The sequence below is a fragment of the Festucalex cinctus genome, chromosome 2, assembly GCF_051991245.1.
Source record: "Festucalex cinctus isolate MCC-2025b chromosome 2, RoL_Fcin_1.0, whole genome shotgun sequence".
Taxonomy (NCBI): domain Eukaryota; kingdom Metazoa; phylum Chordata; class Actinopteri; order Syngnathiformes; family Syngnathidae; genus Festucalex; species Festucalex cinctus.
Window position 1 is genome coordinate 10665777 of NC_135412.1, and position 20256 is coordinate 10686032.

The window sequence follows — 20256 nt, forward strand, 5'->3', positions numbered from 1 at the left end:
TGTTGATGGTGTCCACCTGGACGGCAAGACGAACAAGCAAATCTGCACCCACGAAAAGGGTGTGAGGCGCATCCGGGACAACCAAGAAGTAGTGGGTCAGTGAGTGCTGCTTCCACTGAAGGTTTAAGGCGCACACGCCCACTGCAGTTATTGTAAGAGGAGGTTCCGTGTTCAACGGAAACCGGCAAGACTTGGAGAGGAAAAGAATGTTCGGGTCGAGATCTCGCAAGTTGTCAGCGAATGCTGCAGAAATGGCTGATTTGTCAGCCCACAAGGCGAGGACGGCGTCAAGAACAGGTGCACCTTGCACGTGGACACCTCCGATGATGCGTGGGGCGTACCCTGCATCAGGTGGGGGTGGGTCAAGGTCACAAAGAAAGGTGTCGTGGCTTCTCAGCCGGTCCTTTGTCGGGGACGCGAGGGGTCCTGCCTTGGACTGTGTCGTGTCCCAGCTTTCTGTGGGGGCGTCTGCTTCCCCGTGGGGTGGCTGCGCCCGAGTCACAGTGCAGAGCTGAGCCTGGTCAGGGCCCGAAGGAAATGTCGGCAGGGCCTGCCGCACCTGGGCCCAAATCTGGAGTCTCTGGTAGTCTATGATGGGTTGGAAGCGGAACAACAGGTCTTGGCCAATAAGAAGGGGGACTGACTCAATGGGTCCCACATAGACTGGATGAATGAATTCCATGGGGCCAATGGACCAGTGTACCATCGCGACAGATTCCAGCTTTGTGTTAGTAGGTGAGAAAGCGCTAACGGTGAGTGGGCACCGCCGTAGGCGGAGCGGTCGACTGTTAGCTTGTGACGCGGCGCGGAGTTGTTCGAACACCGTGTTGGACATCACCGTGATGTCCGCGGCGGGATCTACAAGGGCTTCGTAGGTTAGAGCTCGCTCCAGGGTGACGCTCAGATAGAATTTACGAGCCATCCCCCTGGTGGTGAGGTCACCTAAAAGCTGTTGGAACGGTCTCACGTCATCGGTTGATCGCGATACATGCGGGTCTGCTGTATTTGGATCAGCCTGCAGTACCAATATTGTTGAGTCAGAAGGCAGTTTAGTAGGTGTCTGAGTGTCGGCTACTGGAGGCCCCTCTGGTGACCTCTGCTGGTGGGTCACTTCAGTGGGCATCCGGCCGTCGGTTAGTCATAAAGGCGGGTCTTTTGACGAGTCTTTTGACAATTTCAGGAGTGCCTTCAATATGCCGCTGGCAACTGCGTGGTGGTCAGTCTCGGAGTCGGCTTGGCGGTTCCGGGACTCGCGGCAGGAATCGGTTGCTGGCGCGCGTTCGACTTTATCACGTTTTGGATGATAGCGCGAATCGGGCTTTCCTTTAGCAACTTTGGAGCGCCGGCGGTCGTCAGCTTGCTTTTCTCCGTCCGCTTTCTCGTCACGCGAGTAGTCGGTTTTGGAGCGCGGTTTCCGGTTTCGCGGGGCGCGGGACTGTTTTGACTTTTTGGATTTAGTCTGGTCTTCCCTCGGAGCAAAGGAGCAAGCTCCCTCCAGCTCTGAAGGAGGACCCACGTCCACTTTATAAATTCCTGCGTCGCCTGCCTTGGGGGCGGATAATTTTAGCTTTGCATAGCCCCTAGCTGCTAAGTCACGTAGCTGCGAGCTATTCAGTGTCTCAGGACACAAAGCCAGTCCCAAGTAGTGGTTAAGGTTTTGTTGGAGGTTTCGGACAAACAACGTTTTAAAACCAGAATCTTCCTCCATGTTGGGCTCGTTACGAGTCCCAAAATAGGCATCGCGAAGACGACTATAGAAAGCCTGAGGAACCTCCTGCTTTCCCTGTTTGACGAACATGGCGACTTCCATGCCCGACAACCCAGGAGAACCGTCAAACTCGCGTGAGATGGCTTGGTGCAGTGCCAAAGGGTCAGACAACACATCAGCGGGCTGCCGTTCCAGCAGTCTGTTGACTGCTCGGCTGGACGTCATTTTGATCAAGTACAACTTATCTTCCACGGTTGCCATTGGGACCCGCTGGAGATGATAGTTGATGTCTTTCAAGTACTCTGTTGTGTTGTGGGACCCCCCTGGTTTCGGTTCGAATTTGGTTATATTTCGAGCCAGCTTGTCCAAATCTTTCCAGGCCACGCCCATTTGTCCCTCCAACGGGGGAGTCGACATGGGTCCACGTTGGAAACTGTCATCACCTGATGGCCCGAAAGCGTGTGGGGAGGCGGCCATTGGAGGTGCCAGGCCTAAAGCGGCGGTGGTCACTGGCGGCGTCCTCCAGGCGGTTCCGGACTCAGGTGGCAGTTTGAGCTGTGGTGCTGTGGCTCTGGGATCAGGAGGTCTGTGTGGGGGTGGAGCTCCCGGCCGGGAGGCTCCTCGGGAGACCTCATGCAACTGCTGCGCGCGTTGTAACTCATGTTTAATATGAGCTAACTCTGTCTCATATTCCTGCTGGCATTGTCGGAGGCGGGTAACCTCGGCTTCAGTCAATGCTAATTTAGTTCGCAGGTCATATGAGCGGTCCACTTCGGCATTACGTTCCTCCCTAAAGGTCTGTACCTGAACTTGGAGGCGCTTCACTTCATCGGTTGACTGAGCTAGCGACGAACTAAACCGGAAGTAATTAGCTTCTGCTAGCCGAAGTTGGTCTTTTGACGGTCGTTCAGTCAAGTCAGTCACCTCTGCTTTTAGTTTGTGAATTTCATTTGCCGCGGATCTCAGCAGTTTTTCTTGCTCTCGATTTGTCTCTTCGACGGTCGCGAGAGCTTGGGTTAACTCACCAATCTTTTGATGGGAGTCGGGAGTGAAAGCAGACTCATCTGCATCACTGCCCAGATTTTCGGCTAGCGCCGCATCTGCGCGGGCTTCTGCCTCATCCAGCTGCGCTTTAACGTCATCCAGCTGGGTCTCCACGACCTTCACTCGGTCGTGGGCGGCTTCAAGCTGTGCCGTGGCATCACGGCTCTGCTGTTGTGCCATGTCAAGTTGGTGTTTCACTTGACAGTCCTCGGCATCGCTCAGCTTCAAGTGTGCGGCAAGGTTCAAAGTCAGACATCCGAGCATTCGAATGAGTGACTTGTCCTTTGGGGCTTTGGTCTCAGCGTCACTCATGAGCTGCGCGAGGTTATCATTTAGCGTATTGACATCCGCATCCCTAATAGACTCAGCGTATCCAGGTAAGAAGTCCTTGGTCAGCTTCTGCACCAGTTGAGCCAAGGTATCTAGGTTCTCACAGGGGCTGGGAGTCTCTCGGAGTGATGCCATATTGTCAATAGCTTTTTAAACGATCACACTTGTACTAGCGTTTAATAGTTAGCTAATCAGCGTACGCAGTTAGCTAACTACCGCTATCAAGTATTATCGTCAACAATACACACTGGGTTCAAATTATCAAAAGGGGAATTGCCACAAAAGCAAAAGATTTGTAGTGGGCTATGCAACCCACAGCTTACACGATAGTTGGGAGAAATCAATTCCAGTTATCAAAACAAACAAAAACAAACGGCAACAAAAAAAATAGAATAATAAATAAAGCAAAATAAAATAAAATAAAATAAAATAATAATAATACTAACTTCAACTTGACTCACTCAGCAAAGAATAGCTTAAACGAGGGACAGGGTAACTCTAAAATGTTACAGCGGTCAATCCCAAAAGCTAAATCAAAAAAAAAATTTCAAACAAAAAAAAATTTTTTTTTTTGGAAGTCGAGTTAAAAGTTGAAATTAAAATTAAATTAAATAAACAATAAAACAGAAAAAGGGGGAAATAAACTTAAAAGGGGTTAATAGTCTTAGTCAAATGACTGGTTACAGTGTCAGTACAGTTTCATGCAAATGTCCTGTGGACGGGGTTTTTGGGACACAAAAACTGCAGAACTATACAGAAATATTAGAGCTGCCTCTCTAATAATAGCTCATTCGAACTCACACCTTCTTATTAACTAGACACAACCGAAAAACAAAAACAAAAGAACAAAAACAACAAAGTTAAAAATAATTGATGAGAAGAAAACAAATAAAAGGGAAGAAAATAATAATAATAGTACTAGGTCTACCAAACCAACTAAACAAACACAAAACCTGAAATTAAGTGGAATGTTAAGTCAAGAATATAGCTAGTTAGCCTAGTATGAAACTGGATAAAAGGGAATACGAAAAAAAAAAAGAGGAAAAAAAAGAAAAACACAATAGTGTAAATAGTTCCTTTGTATTAATTTGACCCAGCAGTATGTTTTGTTGATGCACCCGTAATTACTCTCACGCTAGGCAGCGTAAAAGGCTAGAATGCGGTCAGCTATTACTATAATCCTTAAACGCAAACAGTCAATTAAGCCTACAACTGCGTTTAATCGGACGTGGATAAAAAATTTTTATTATCCTTGTGTACTAACGGTGACGACACTCACTAAGTACAACGCTCGACACGGAAAACAATTCAAAAAGCAATGTGAAGTGACATTGAATCAGAATTATCGCGGAGCAAGGACCACCGGCGTTAAAGCAGCAGTGGGGGGGTCAGTTGTCTATTGACAGCTCAAACGCTGTCTGACAGCTGACAACCTGCGAGACCCGCTCCCTTTCGGGGCGTCTACAGGCGTGGCTCAAACTCGCCAATGAGAAGGGAGGGGGAGGTACTCAACCACGCCTCCACGAGCCACACAGCTCTTCACAAGGACTATGGCGCCACCTTGTGGAAATGCGTACACGGTACAGGTAAGCAGCTAACGTCTTAGCGCTCTGTTAATCCGCTCGCCACGAGCTGAAACTTTGAGTCGGCGGCTACAAAAGCTCAGTCACGACTCAAACTTCTCCCACAAGCTAGGTGTAGGAGGAACACGGGGAAAGTGACTCGGACGTCGTTTACGTTGCTCGCGGTTAGCTACTCCGAAGCACGTAACTCGAGTCGGGTCAACGCGACGCACGTAGGCTGTCACGTGACTTCCCACAATTTCCGGAAACACAACAACACAAAGACAAACAACTTCAAATTCAGCCAGCTGAAATTTAAAAGTTGCACAACTCGAGTTCTATCACGTACGTTTTCAAATACAAGCCACTATTTTTTCAAACGGTGACCGGCTCTTACTTTTATTCCAACAATCAATCCCGTTACTCTCGTTTACTTATAGCACGTCACTCCGTGGTAACACACGCAAGATGGCGGCTAACCAGACGCTCGATTCAAAGCTGAAGGGGAAAGTCAGTGCAGTTCTATGTAAGAAGAAATGTTTACCTTTTTGCACAGAGATAAATGATTAGGTACACTACGTGAAATGCGTTTTACTTTTCACGTCCAAAGTCTTGTATTTTCGAGTGGATCTTCTTATGTTTTGTAGCCTCACACGGCCGGCACCATTATGTAGCGATAATTGGGTCGTCTTTTGGACGAATTAATAATCTGGACGTTACAGAGGTAAATTGTATTTACCTCAATAACCTCTGGGGCACCACGTTTGTTTTGCTTCGTATTAACAGGAGCAAACAACGACCAAAATCCTTCTTTTATCAGTCATTGATAATCTAAAGTCGCCACACTCGATATTCAGTGGTTCGTTGTACTAACAAAAGAATAATAATCCACTCGGAAACACAGATGACTTAGGCGGAATAAAGTTTATAAAACATGCATTTATTCACGATTGCTACACTACAGAATCAAAATACTGCCTATCTAACTATTCTACCGTCAGAAGAAAAGAAATAAAATAAAGCGAATGAAAATAAGGAAGGAATGCGAATGAATAAAGAAACAGGGAAAAGAGAAAATTTGACCTGCCAGATTTGTGATGTTTCAAACGTAAGTGGCACACAGTGGATACGCCGAGGTAGAAATCAAGCGCACTTACGAGCCCTGGAGTTGCGTAGCAACGAACAGAAGTGGCGGCCTTTTTGACAAGGGGAAAAAAAAGAGTCAATGTTCGTTGAAAAATGCAAGGAAAAAAAAAGGTTTATTCCACAGGTTAGCGAGGGAGCCGCGCCAGGGGCCTGACGTAGTTGCGCGGCTCGTCCCTTGATTGGTTGGTGATCCGGCGAGGTTGATCCTCGCCGAGGTTGGTTCTGCTGGGCAGCTGTCCGAGCTCAGGTGTTGCAGCTCGGTCAGTACGCGCCTGCGTACGGGGAAGGCCAGCCGTTGGAGGTGCGTTGGCACTGCGGCGGAGCGCCACCGAGTAGCAGGTGCGGTGCGCGGCTTAGGTGCACAACCTTGAGTCCGGCGGTGCGTTGCAAGTGTACCCGGGACCGAGAAGGTCGGGCGGGTGAGCACCGATAGTGGAACAAAAAAACAAAAAAACGAAAGAGTCTTTAGTCAGCGTTGCAGTTTGCACTTGCTTTGGCGTGGCGTGGCGCGAGGATCCGATCTCGTTAACGGATCCTGCCAGGAAAGAAAAAGCCACGTGGTTTGCAAGTTTCTTAGACAAAGGGTTCGAGCAGCCTGGCTGGCCCACTTGCAAGTCGGGCCAGAGTTTTTGGAAGAGGCTTGTGAGAGCCGGAACAGGCAAGAGAGCAGGAGGGCAAAAAAAAGAAGAGAGCGGGCAGTGGTCTGCTCGTGTTTTTATAGTCTCTGGGTGGGGCGAGCAGGTGAAGGCACACCCTTCTGTTCGCTCGCGCAGACTCTCAGAGGAAAATTATTAAAAAGATTAATAATTTGGCATTAAATTTGGTCAGTCTGGCAAATCAGTTTTCCCACACAACCCGTTTAACACACATTGTAATTAATGCATCATAAACTAACTTGTGAGGTAACTTCTACTTGTCTAATCTGACTGAACTGAGAGACATTGATTATCTTTCATTCTTTATGGAGTACACATGAAATAGGATGTTCATACACACAAAGATATAACATGAATCATTCGTAGTTCAGTTGTCTGTCAAGAATTATCATGATATAAATGTGTAAAATGCGGTTACTTATGTGAATTGTCACTAAGGATAGTTCCAAGTTTCGCCACTTGGAGGTGTTGTTGCTCCATCTAGACGTTCCGGGAAGGGCGAGGCGCCAGAGTATCCTTTTGTGATTGATAAGAAGTCATGAACATTCCTTTGATCGGTCATTTGTGTATTCCAAACCATTGGAGCCATTTGTTCGGGCTCCGAGCAGACTGCTTGAAATACACTCCTTCGGCAGACGCATGAATTCCTTTGTCACCTGGTCAGCGGCTTCAAAAGAGTTTTGTTGGTGGCAAGGACCACCTGTAGAGCTGACCAGGCTGGATCCTGTCTGGGCATTGGCATATTCATGCACTGCAGAGAATTTGCTTCAGGAGAAGCAAACTTAAAAAAAAAATTAGAGGGTGAAATGGACCTAGGCAATAGTTGTTACAAGCGCAAGGACCCATTTTTTCCCCCCACAAAAATCAACTCACTCAAAATATTAATATGATTGCCAAACATCACAATATGATATTATCACAATATGATTATCATGATATTGTGGGAAGGTTGGCGATAAAACAAAGGTCACAATATTGTTTAAAAAGAAAAAGAAAAAAAGAGCTCATACTAAAAAAAGAAAAAACGCACAATATTGTTTTTTTTTTTTGTACATTACAGCAATACACATAAACAACATAACACTTAATATTGAGGCACTTACTTACTAATGCACGCACACATTGAGTTCCTCCACATATGAACTCAGTTCACAAGCATATTACGTTCCCCTTCATCTGACCATAAACGTGGATTTTAAACATAGAAGGGGCAAAACATGCCTTGTGAAAATTAAACTGCACTAAAAAATGAGCCACCAGAGTGTGCTAGAACTGCACAAATGGAAATCAACCCGCCTTTTAACAGATGTTCTGCTTTTAATATCGTGACATGACAACGACGATATATTGTGGCAGGTTTAATATCGCAATATTGCCGTTATCGTTACATCCCAAGTGGTTAATGGTGATAGTACAACTTAGAACTAGTCGAGCCCTGCATGTTCGCAGTTCGACATCTGTGGATTTGCATATTCACAAATTGTAACTTTTTTTTTTCTGTTTTCAATATTTTTCATATTTTTGATTTTCCTCTTTTTTCCCCAATATCCCCTCATTTTCCATGGAAAAAAATACATTGACTGATATCAGCCTTTTTTGAAGTATTCTTTAGATTTGTTCAGTCATCAGGCACATTTAGACAAACTCACAATCACACCTATGGACAATTTAGTCTTCAATGATCCTAACATGCACATGCCTGTTTATGGAATGTGGGAGGAAGCCAGAATGCCCGAAGAAAACCCATACAAGCACAGAAAGAATATGGAGATGAGATTCAACAAAAGAACAAACCACTATTCAACCGTGCTGCCCGCTATGCGAACATTTGTGTCCGATTCAAAACGACTTGTATGTTGAGCAGCTTTCTTACTAATTGTGTTCCACTGTACAGTCTGTATTTTACATTGTCATCATTAATAATAAATGGAAATCCACTCCAAGCTATTTTCTCCAAAGTATGTCAAGCTAAAAGTGAAACTTTGACTCTCGGGAGTTGATGAGGCCATCATAATTTTGCATTTGGCCTATAAAAGCTTCGATATGTTGCGTGAGATGTATTTTAGGCTGAAACTCGGGACTCTCACTAACCATACCCGCCCCCACTAACCAGAATCAGCACTTGACGAGCTGCACAAATACGCCACCTCGCCTCACCGAACAAAGTCAAGGACTGAAATGTCAAACGAGGCCCGACGTGGGCAAGGAATTTCATGTGACTCACGAAAGAGGCACAATGGAAGGAGATTCCTCGTTGGCGGGAGAACAAACGAGGCAAATGTCATTATTCATTGAGGAGGCGGAAAAAGAGGAGGGGAGGAAGTCCCCATCCTACGCTGATGACGACGAAAGTTTGAAGTGCTGCTGTCTGACAAAAAATAGACACATTAAAAAAAAAAAAAGAAAAAGTGAAAGGACTGCTTGCTCTCCCTGGACTCACTAAAAACGTTTGCGCTGTCCCAGGCTTAATTCCCTCCAAAGGTCAGCAGCGTTGCCTAGCAGGTTTGCGGCTGACCGAGCGGGCTTGGAAAGGATGATGGCCAAGCGCCACATGAAGGAATCATGACAGGATCGATGCCTTGGAAGTCATTCATCTAAAAATAGGAGTCGGCAGAGCGGTGGAAATAAATTCAAAACGGACTGCTGACGTCTCAAGTTGACTTTCCACAGGAGAATCAGCATTATTTCCCTTCAGCCTCTTAGTGTCAGTCAGCCAGCCTCTCTGCAATCACTTCCTGCTAAAAATCCCGTGGGAGAAAATAGAAAGCTGGCAAAAGTATCCCAGAACAAATGGCCGATAAACAATGGCGCCGTCTGATCTGGATTACTGAAGCAGGTATAAATATTTCATTTGGAGTTTTGCAGGAATGTTCTTGAGCCTTAATACCCGCCACATGACCACGCTGACCTGCTGCTTACATGAGGGGCTTTAAACACGGCACCGGGCTACATTTTTGACTTTTCATTGAACTAAGATGCACAATCGTGAAGAAAAAATGTTGACGACAATATCTAAAGTGAAGGAAATGTTTTAAAAAAACGACAAAGTGATTTTTAAAATTCAAACTCACGACGTACGAGTGAAAAAAACAAACAATGAAAACATGTCATATGCATGCCAGGCCACTAGTTGGCGATATCAATTTTACGGTGGTCCAACATTATTGCTGTAGTTGTGACTTAATGCTGCATTCGAGGATGGTCGGAAGTCGGATATATCTGAGTTGGTTTTTCCCAGTTCCAACCTGAAAGCGTTCCAGGCGAAAGTAAACAACCAAAATGACGGATAGCAGTAAATTGTTTTTTATTTTGGTCCTCAAAACTTATTTTGACCTCCAGCAAACTTACCTGCTCACTATTTTGCTTCATTTATTGTTTTTATCTTATTTCATAAGTAGTTCCCCGTATTTCATGCAGGAAGATAGCGGTATACTGTCACGAAAGTTGTCTTACGTGAAGTGTTGAATATTTATGAATGAAGAAAGCTATCTAATTTTATACTCAAGTAAATAGTTTTTACCATTCACGGTCTGTGTTTCCAAAGGGAAAACCATTGTAGAGTGACGTCCTTTTATTTTTCCGACTTTGTAAGTGGAATTTCCGAGTTCCCATACACGCTTCCTGGCTTGAACTCGGAAAAGTCCGACTTCCGACCATCCTCGAATGCAGCATTAGTAACGACTAGTAATGGCTCACCTGTTTTCTGGGTTTGCTCAGAAAATAAAGGTGGTCATCTTCAGTTGACAGCAGGTGGAAAAATTGTTTTTAAAGGTATTAATTCTAAATGAAAAATAATGAAGTTAGCAAATTAATTCTGGACAAAATATTATCCTTTTACTGCGGAAAATGGCTCAATGAGTCAAGTATCCTGTTAAGCGATTATTTAAAATTCAAACTCACAACGTATGAGTGAGAAAAAAAAACAATTAAAAACATGTCATTATGCATGCCAGGCCACTAGTTGGCGATATCAACTTCACTGGTCAGTTAAATTTGAAGAGGAAATAAATACAACCTCTATTTTTTTGCCTACATTTCAGAATCAGAATATTAATGCATCAGATTTATATAGGCAAACACTTTTTTGGACACTCTGACGCTTTACATTATTCACGTATTCACACATTCACACTCTGGTAAACAACGTACGTAGCCACAAATTCCCTGGGGCAGACTGACTGAAACAGAAGAATCATAATCATCTTTATTGGCCCAGTATGTAAACACGCACAAGGAATTTGTCTCCGGTAATATGGACTACACTAGTACTGCAGTAACAAGCAACCATGACAACCATTTTTCATTTCTGATGCAAAAGTGGCATTTTGTGGCTTTCCAAAGGACATCATCTCTATCTGCAATAATAAATGACTCTGAAAAGCGACATTCACGCCCCCATGTTCAACCACTCACTACTTTACATTCAAAAGCCTGGATAGCATCAGCCTGCCCCCGTGCAACATCATTTAAAACTCTAAAAGCAGAGGAATAATGGAGGGGGCGGGGGTGTAGTTTGAAGTAATCATGGGTATCGAGTGATGCTGTCAGAGGTGTGTGCCACTTCAACCAGCAGAGGCGCTGTTGATTCACCCTCACGTGGTTTGCTGTCTGAAGAAGTAGTGCGAGCGACAGCGGATACGGGCAACATTATTCTAATCAGTTCACATCAAATTCGCTAAATATGATATCAAAACACCAATGAACAATAAATCAAATGAATTATTTTGCCTAATGATGTATGATGGTTGCCCATTCCGAATCCTCATATTGCTTCTGTGAGTGCTCTCACAAGTGGCTGGATGGCACACAAAGAATGCGAGCCTCCCTCGAGGCAGCCCCGTCTGTTTATATGTGCAGACATTTGGCCTAAAATCAAAAGCAACCATACTGTACTTTGATGATTCCAGATAAAACATACTGGATTGGCACCAAGAGTTTCATACTAAAAAGGAGCTACAGACAACGACTAAAATAGAAAATGTTGCCCTACTTGCTGGGAGCCCAGTGGATTTCAACATTCAGACTATTTGTAGAAGTAGTTATGTGTACACACTGTATTGAACCCGAACAACATTATGACCTGAATATCGTAACATTTTGGTATGTCACTAACTGGTACACAATCATCCAGCTTTTTGTTAGCTCCTCCAGCCTTTGACAAAGACATTACATAAATACGTCAAAAATTAATGCCAGGGGTAATTTTGTGTTAATTCTATTAGAATTTATTAACTTAGTCGCAGTTTTAGTCCAGTTCCAATCATAATTAGTCAACCTCGTCCCATTTGTGTTTAGTCAAGTTTTAATCTAACTATAAATCTAGCATTTTAGTTTTGATTTTAGTCCAAGAAAACATAATTTTATTCATCCTAATATTTAGTCAACAAAAAATGTCAGCAGATAACATTGAACATTTCTGATGTAAAACTATTTCACACCAAATTTTCTCGCATCTTTTTGATGAAAAACAACTTGACACACAATTACAGTATGTCAACAAATGGCTACGATTGCTCCATGCTGCTAGCTAGGAAGTTAGCCAGCATTAGTTAGCATTTGAATTAACATTATTGTTGGAACGTTATAGCCGTTGGATTAATGTTACGTTGTAATTTTTTATTTTTTTAAGCTTTCACCACGAATCCGGACACGAAAGATGCTCCAAGTGTCTACTTCACAGCATTGATATGTCATCACCCCGGCCAACTTTGCATTGTGGAAGACTGCTTGCCGTTCCTTATCAACATACTATGCATGCTTTGACCTCCTGCGTAGACTCCAGCAATTGAGTTTCTTCTTCTACCATGTCAAGGACTATCAGTATGCCACTCATGTGCCACATTTAAAGGTAATGAGAGGAGCTGATTCGACTGGCGATAAATCAAGTCGGCTGTGTTCACACCCACAACGGTGTAAATTACTTTTTTTTTTTTTTTTAAATGTGCCGGCTTGCATGTGTTTTCAAAAATAGCAGTTAGACAATCTTCCGTGGCAGATTTGCACTGGGCACAAAAATATCAGTTATGAATAAAACACTGATAAAAGAGTGACAACAGAAGCATCACAGCCATGTTAGAGGTAATAACTGACTGTTAAATTAATCCCCACCATGGAGACTGCATTTTGAAGCAAGGTGAGCTTTACCCAATCCCATCCTGAAGATGACAGGGTTTTTCTTTTTTCTGTGTTGTTTAGACACAGCAGTAGGGCTGGCAAGTAAAAGTCAAATAAATCAACGTCATGAAGATGAATGCTCTTTGCGTTCGTTCCAATGGAGAAAGATGAGTGTTTTGAGTTATGAGCATAGTCACAAAACATTTATTTTTTAATCTCAAGGCACAATTATAACACCATGACAAAAGGGTGTAAAGAAAGTGAGAGTTTTACTACTGACTGGTTAACTTTTTTTCAGTGATTAATATTTTAAATCAGATAATTACACCGATGAGTTTTAATTCATTTTGAGTAATCAGCTTTTTTTTTTTTTCTCGCCAATGTCATTTGCCGTTCTCCTCGTTTTTGCCGCACTACTCGTGTTCTTGCCATCTTCTGACTCAAAAATGTGTTTGGCTCTGGGATGATAATCTGCAAAAATTGTCATGCTTTGATGAAAAGCGTAACAATAAATGCAAAATTGCTTTTCGTGTTATCAAAATTAGCCACTGAATGTAACATTTGCGGTTAAGCTATGACGATCATGTGTAGTCAAAATGAATTAATATGCGTCAATACATGATTAATGTAACAATTTTTGGTGATTAATCAAATGTATTACCGCTTTAACTTTGACCAAAACAGAAAAACAAGATAACTTAGTTGCATCTACAATGTACGACGGCCTATTAGGGCCAAAAAATACACATTTTTTTTAGCGGTTGGGGCAATATTCCTAAGAAAAAACTAAGTTTATGAGTTTTTTTCCCGCAAAGCTGCCACTTTTTAAAGTCGCAAATTTTCCCCTTTAAAAACTCAAAAATTTGCCATTTTATAAACTCGCAAATTAATAAGTTTTTTTTTCTTGCAAATTGCCGACTTTATAAAGTGTCAAATTTGTGATTTTTTTTCCCTCAAAATTTTGCTCCTGCCCTCTAAAAAAACCATATATTATAACAATATTTATACATGGCCCTAATACGCAGTCATACCAAAAAGATTCACCTTTGTGAACATTTTAATAAGTCAAACTTTATTGAAGCACTTTTCATACAAAATATGCAACTCAAAGTGCTTTGGAAGAGATAAAACCAACCCCCACACTACCTGGGTGGTATTGTGAACTGTTTTGGGCTTTTCGATGGTTCTGACCAGGCTATTTCAAAATAAAATGCTAGTTCATCACAAGCGATCACAGAATTGTCTTGAATGAACCGAGCGCATGCTTGTCGAATGTGTAAGAAAGCTGGAACACCCGGACAAAATCAAATGTGACAGATGTGCACGGCATTTTCTAATTCAAGCAAACTGAAGTTGACCAACTGAATTGGGCGGTGTTTGACCTTTGAGGTCCCACTAACAAAAATGCAGAGTAGAAAATCCGGCTACAGTGAAAGGTCAAATTGTGGGCACCTCAACTGTGACACAATTTGGATTCCAACCAAAATATGGGGAGGTTGTTTTGAGGCTGACCATCATTCAGGATTCATTTTGTATTCATTTGACATACGAGTACTGTATATTAGTCCAGAAAGTTTCCCACTAGGGCTGGGCGATATCGCCAAAAAATTAAATCTCAATTTTTGCAGTCATTCAGGACGATTACGGTTTGAATCGATTTTAACCTAATAAATCCAACAAACGTTTACTTAAAGGTTTCATTTATTCAAAAATAATTCCTGTACAAAATGTTCAGAGACCATTAACGTATACTGATTCTAGAAGCAGTTTTAACATACACTTAGCATTCATAGTTTGTGCTTAAATGCCACAATTACGTAAGTAGTTGGTAGCCATTGTAAACATGTCTTGTAAACCCCCCATCCAGCATTCTGCCACTTGTGCAAAATTACAACACATAAAAGCATTTGGATGTAACAGAACATAAGAACAACAGCTTTTAATCATCCAGAATACAAAACTCGATTTCACGATTTAGCAAATTTTCAACGATTCGATTTTTTAAAATGACGATGTATCGAATTAATTCGATTTATTGCCCAGACCTATGTCCCACCAATTATTTTTCCATTTAAACACATCCTTGTTATCAGCAGCCATAATGCCTCCAAACCAGTCAACAACGGCCATAAAAAGCTCTTTACAAGAATCATTTCAAGGTGCACATCATGGGGATGACCTTTTTTTTTTTTCTTTCTCTCCCACACGGCTGTTTGTGCAGGCTGTTGTAAAAGCCCACGCCTCGTGACGAGACAATCTTCTGTTGTGCAAGCCTCAAATGCCGCTTTTTCTTTCAGAGAAGGGAGACTTCTTTGAATAGAAGAAAGCTTGATATTTTCCACCATCCGCCTCACTGGAGCGTGTGCAGATAGCGGCGGAGGCGGTGGCGAGACGGAGGACACATTTGGTTGCTAAGGAGCGTGTTTCCCTCCATTAGCAGCTGAGAGCGGCTTCTGACTAACATGGAGGAGGCGGAGGTGGCGAGTACACATCGCGGAAAGCAGCCGACTCAGAGGAAAAGGGGGGCAGCCCGCTTGCAAGAAGTCTTCCCCGTTTAGCTCCACCGCCTCCGCCTTACGTGGCCTTTCAACCGGAGGCCCCACTCTGCATTCAACGTGCAGATGTGACCGTGTGAGTCATTACAGGAGCAGAGGGAACACTCCCTCGCTATTTTTCACATAAAAGCTACACTTCTATTCTTGCCGTTTATGAAACAAAATTGAACCTGTAATGCTGGTGAAAAACGCAGACCCAATTTTGTGTTATTACTTAAAACCAATTCTGGTGCCACTGCCCAGCCAAGTGCGGTTCATTTGGCCACGATAACAAATGAACACTGAAGTAAATCTGCTGTGTTAAAATGGCAGCAACAACAACACAATATACAACAAGGGGCAGTAAATAAACAACAGTAAAGATAAGCACATGCGACTGAAGTAGCATTTTAAAAGACTTGTCACACCTCAGCTGGTAAAAATAGCACAATGACAACTAAACTGCACAGGATTTTTGCTTGAGAAATTTGAACAACATACAGTAAGTCACAAATGTGCTCTCATCAATAATGTTTGGTGCAATGATTAAAAACAGTGTCACATGTCTTCCTCACAGTTCTGAGGTTCGGGTTTTGAATCTCGTAAAGTTAGCTTGGATAGGCTCCAGCACACCTGCAACCCAAATGAGCAAAATGCTATAGAAACATGTTGAATGAAAACAATGCCAGTGTACACACAGACACAACCAAATTCACCCAACATTTTTTTTTTTAAACTTTAGTCCTGACCAGAATATCGAACTTTAAACGTGAACACAGCCAAGATGACATTTCCCGCTCAGTGCAGCCCTGTAACCACGACTTCCTCTGCCTGTTTGACATTTTGTATCTTTTACATCAACTCACAAGTAGCAATCACTAGGAAATACATTTTTGTAAGTTCTCCCCCCTAAAGCTTCATGTGCAAACAACAATGTCAAAACAATTCTCGTTAACACGGTCTGTAATATGCATGCTGGGCCAGTAGTTGGCGATGTCATTATGTAAAGACACACAAAAAACTTCCAACTCTGTCCTCTTTATCCAAAACTAAATCTTTTCTCACTCATGTTGACCTTTTGTCAACATGAGTGGATTACCATGCAAGAAATGGTTTAGTAAATAATTATACACTTTGATGGACAATTGTTATAAATAAAATTAGTTTGCTGTTGAAAACATTTATACAGTACTTCTGTGAGGGGGACGTGCTCGGTGCTAACCGCTCACACACTGCGACACCATATCATATCATATCATATCATATCATATCATATATGATATATAATATCATATATCATATGTCATATGTCATATGATATATAATATTATATCATATATATCATCATATATCATGTCATATGATATATAATATCATATCATATCATATATATCATCATATATCATAGCATATGTCATGTCATATGATATATGATATATGATATCATATCATATCATTTCATATATCATATATCATGTCATATGATATATGATATGATATATCATATCATATCATATCATATCATATCATATCATATCATATCATATCATATCATATCATATCATTGTTGAATGGCCAAAGTGGCAAAATTGTTTGCAACAAACAAAAACAAAACACACTTGGTCAGCCAGAACGCCCAACATGGCACAGCCCGGTCTGCCAAATTCCCAAACACCCAAAACTAGGCTCGCATCAGCACGAAAATCAAGATGCGGCAGTTTTTACGTCTTCGAAAATAGAGCCGTTTTAATTCAACAAACTTTTCGGTAAGCCTAATGCAAGATTCACATTTAAGTATATGTACCATTTCAATATTCATATCAAATAAAGTTTTAGTTTTATCGCTTTCAAATACAATTTATTTGAAAAAAAATGTTTAACGTGTATTAGGGCCAAGAATCTTTTTTTTTTTTTTGAGCATACAACACATTTGATATTATGCAATGTAAGGCCAAAGATAAGTTTCTGCAATATAAATTTAAAAAAAAAAGATTTTGTATTGTCATGCGAGACATGCGTATTATTTTATTTTGAACGTGTGCGTGCACGAGTGAGTGCGTTAAAAATGCTTGTGGTTTGTGCCCCATTATGCAAACACTGCAGGGTACAAAGATCCTTTAAGACCAGTATCAGTTCATTATGAGGCTGCGGACAGCAGACTGAAAAAGCAAGTTTTGTTGAGAGGTACCGTGCATGGCGACATCTGATGAGAGCGAGAGGAAAAGAAAAAAAAAAAAAAAAAGCAAAAGTGCGGTGAATGCGCCGTTTAAATAACACAAGAGCAGCAAAAGAGTCACAGTGCTGTGAATCACAGATTTGTTGGAAAATGAAGGGGGGGATTGGCCGCCTATCACTCCGACTGCAGTGTGACTTATGTAAGAGCTTCTTGTGGGGGCAGCCTTCTGCTACATACTGCATTAAAAATAAGGGGGGTGGGTGTGGGGGGGACAACCTGTTCAGACTTGTCATAACAGCCACTTTGCTTTTATGGCGGGAGCGCACGCGTATCAGGGAGTCTCGCTTCACCCGCCCACGGATCGATGTGCAGCAGGAAGTGAAATGCAACCTGAGCTCGTCGGTGGAAGTTAGACACATTGTACAGACAAAAGTATTGGGACACGCCATCTTCAGGAAGCAAAGAGTGGAAAGCAAAGTGCTGACGTTGTTGGCGTCAAGCAAGGCTTTCTAGACATTGCACTTAAAAAGAAAAGGACCGTCCCCAAAATGTTCCCACAAAATTGGAATCAAACAATAGCACAAAATGGTCTCCGAGAATATTACATTAACTGTCTTGTTGTTGTTGTTTGTCCACAAATTTAGCAAGAATTGTGAGGTTGGAGGAACAATTCCGTTAAACATTCAAATGAATTAAAACAATTGGACTTCATTTTTTCAGATTTGTGTTGAGTCAATTCAGTTCATGAAACCTGGGCTGACAGCGACATTTAATATTTCCGTGTGTCGAATATTTGGACCACAGATGTCAAACTGAAGGCTCAAAGGCCAAATCCATCCTGCCACTAACAGCTAAACTGCTGGCAACTAAAGTGCTGCAGTATATTTTGTGTGGCCAGTGGCTGGGTATCGATTCCAATTTCCTCACTTGATTTGATTCAATTCACAATAGTTAAGTTCGGGTTTGATTTTTAAGTTAATTCGATTCACTTCAATCCAATATTGATTCATTATGGAACATCAAGTCTTCTTAAATATCAAGATATCAAGGACATGTTAAAAAACCCACAATCATTAAATTCCAAATTAAATTTTGCCGAGGAAGTAACTGGTTAACACATTCACTGCCAGCCCAGCAAAAGCATCATTTGACGTCTTTTTCCGTCAATGGCAGGGAATGAGTTCAATGATTTATCACTTATGTATTACACAAACATTTCATCGCTGCTATGTGAAAAACTATTTTTATTTTCTATTTCCATTTCTTTCCCTTTTTTTTATTACATTTTAATTTTTTGGGGGATCTATGCATTTAGTTTCATCCCAAAAACATAAAAATGCTTAAAAAAAAAAAAGAAGACAAAAATGGGCATGTTTTTCACATAGCGGCGACGATTTGCATCAGCATGGATTAAAGGAAAATAATTTCATAATTCTAATTCAATAGTTGTAAATATAAATGAAAAGGTCTTTCATAAATGTAAGAGAATATTTTTTAAATTCATGTGAATAATAAACGTCAATAAAACAGTCAAATAAAAAAAATCCTCTGCCTTTAAAATTCTGATTTCTTATAAATTTATGAGGAAAAGATATTAAAATAATAGATGCATGGCTTTACAAATCGATATCAGGCTCAAAAAGGAAATTTCAATTCCACATCAATTATTCGATTTTTTTTTTTTTTTTTTTTAACGCAGCCCTACCAGTGGCCACCATTATTTTCCAGCACTGCCACTTTTGAGTTCACCAGAGCTTCACATGTTGCCACTGGAATCCTCTTCTGTTCCTCCATGACGACATCATGGAGCTGGCGGATATTCGAGACCTGAGGTTCCTCCACCTCCAGTCTGAGGATTTCCCAGAGATGTTCAATTGGGTTTGGATCTAGAGACGTGCTTGGCCAGTCCATCAGCTTTAGCCCTCACTCTCTTTAGCAAGGCAGTGATAATCTCGGAGCTGTTTGGGGTCGTTATCATGTTGCGAGACTGCCCTGCGAGCCAATTACAGGAGGGAGGGGATCACGCTCTGCTTTAGTATGTTACAGTTCTTGTTGGCGTTCATGTTCACTCAATGAACTGCAGCTCCCCATTGCTGACAGTTCTCATAACTCTATTTAACAATTACAACCTTTGGATGTGACGCGGACCACGTGCATTCTCTTATTTGGTCAACTATGGCGAGACTAGATTGTCCCGTTAAACTGCTCGGCGGTCTCACACGGTGTTGCAGCTCAGTTTCAGGCTGTTGGCAATCTTCTTATAGTTGAGCCATCTTTATGTAGAGCAAGAGTTTTTATTATTTCAGATTTTCAGAGTGTTGTTTGCATCAGGTGCCATGTTGAACTTAGTGACCAGTGTGAGAACTGTAATACCAAATTTGAGACAATCCATTTTCAATCCTAAAACCGTATAAGTCACATGACACTGGGGAGGGAAAACGATTAATTGTGCTCAATTCAGACATTTTCAGTTAGGAGTGTACTCACATTTGTTGCCAGAGGTTTAGCTATTAACTCATTAGCTCCCCAAAAAAATATATAAATATGTTCTATTTTAAATGTTTTAAGTGTCCCAAAGACGTATTTATATGTTTTTTATGTTTTAGTTTTTATGCTAGAGCATACAAAAGGCTTTGATGCAGCCTCTCTACTGCAGAGAACGGTTGAAGCAATGGTAGTTATTACAAAACCGGCCAGCAGGTGGCAAAAGAGTATAAGAGATTAACAAGGACCATGTTAAAATAAGCTGATTTCCCCACAGTTCTAATTGCTGGAAAATTGTAACATATTGGAATATACCTTTTTTTTTCTTGATGAAAGAAGATACCCTAATCTTTCTTTTGGTAGGTTCCATGTTTTTTAGCAATAGAACACAATATTCTGTGTGCAGTGCAAAATCAGTCAAAATCCAGTAAAACAATCGGGAGCGAAGGGGATTGCTGAGTTAATAGCTGTATTTTGAGTTATTTTGAGAGAACAATACATT

General features: G+C 41.7%; 1 protein-coding gene across 2 annotated transcripts in view; it reads right to left on the minus strand.

Annotated features, from left to right (window-relative positions):
• dgkaa (diacylglycerol kinase, alpha a) overlaps positions 1-20256 on the minus strand; it is a 46964-nt gene that overhangs the window by 24403 nt on the left and 2305 nt on the right. The window contains exon 1 of one of the 2 annotated variants that reach the window (XM_077512789.1): positions 8671-9232. The exons of the other annotated variant lie outside the window; for it this stretch is intronic. Within the exon in view, the coding sequence (XP_077368915.1) occupies positions 8671-8731 (61 nt within the window). The 5' untranslated portion in view covers positions 8732-9232. Of the gene's footprint in view, positions 1-8670; positions 9233-20256 lie in introns of those variants that run through there. 2 annotated transcript variants of the gene reach the window in all.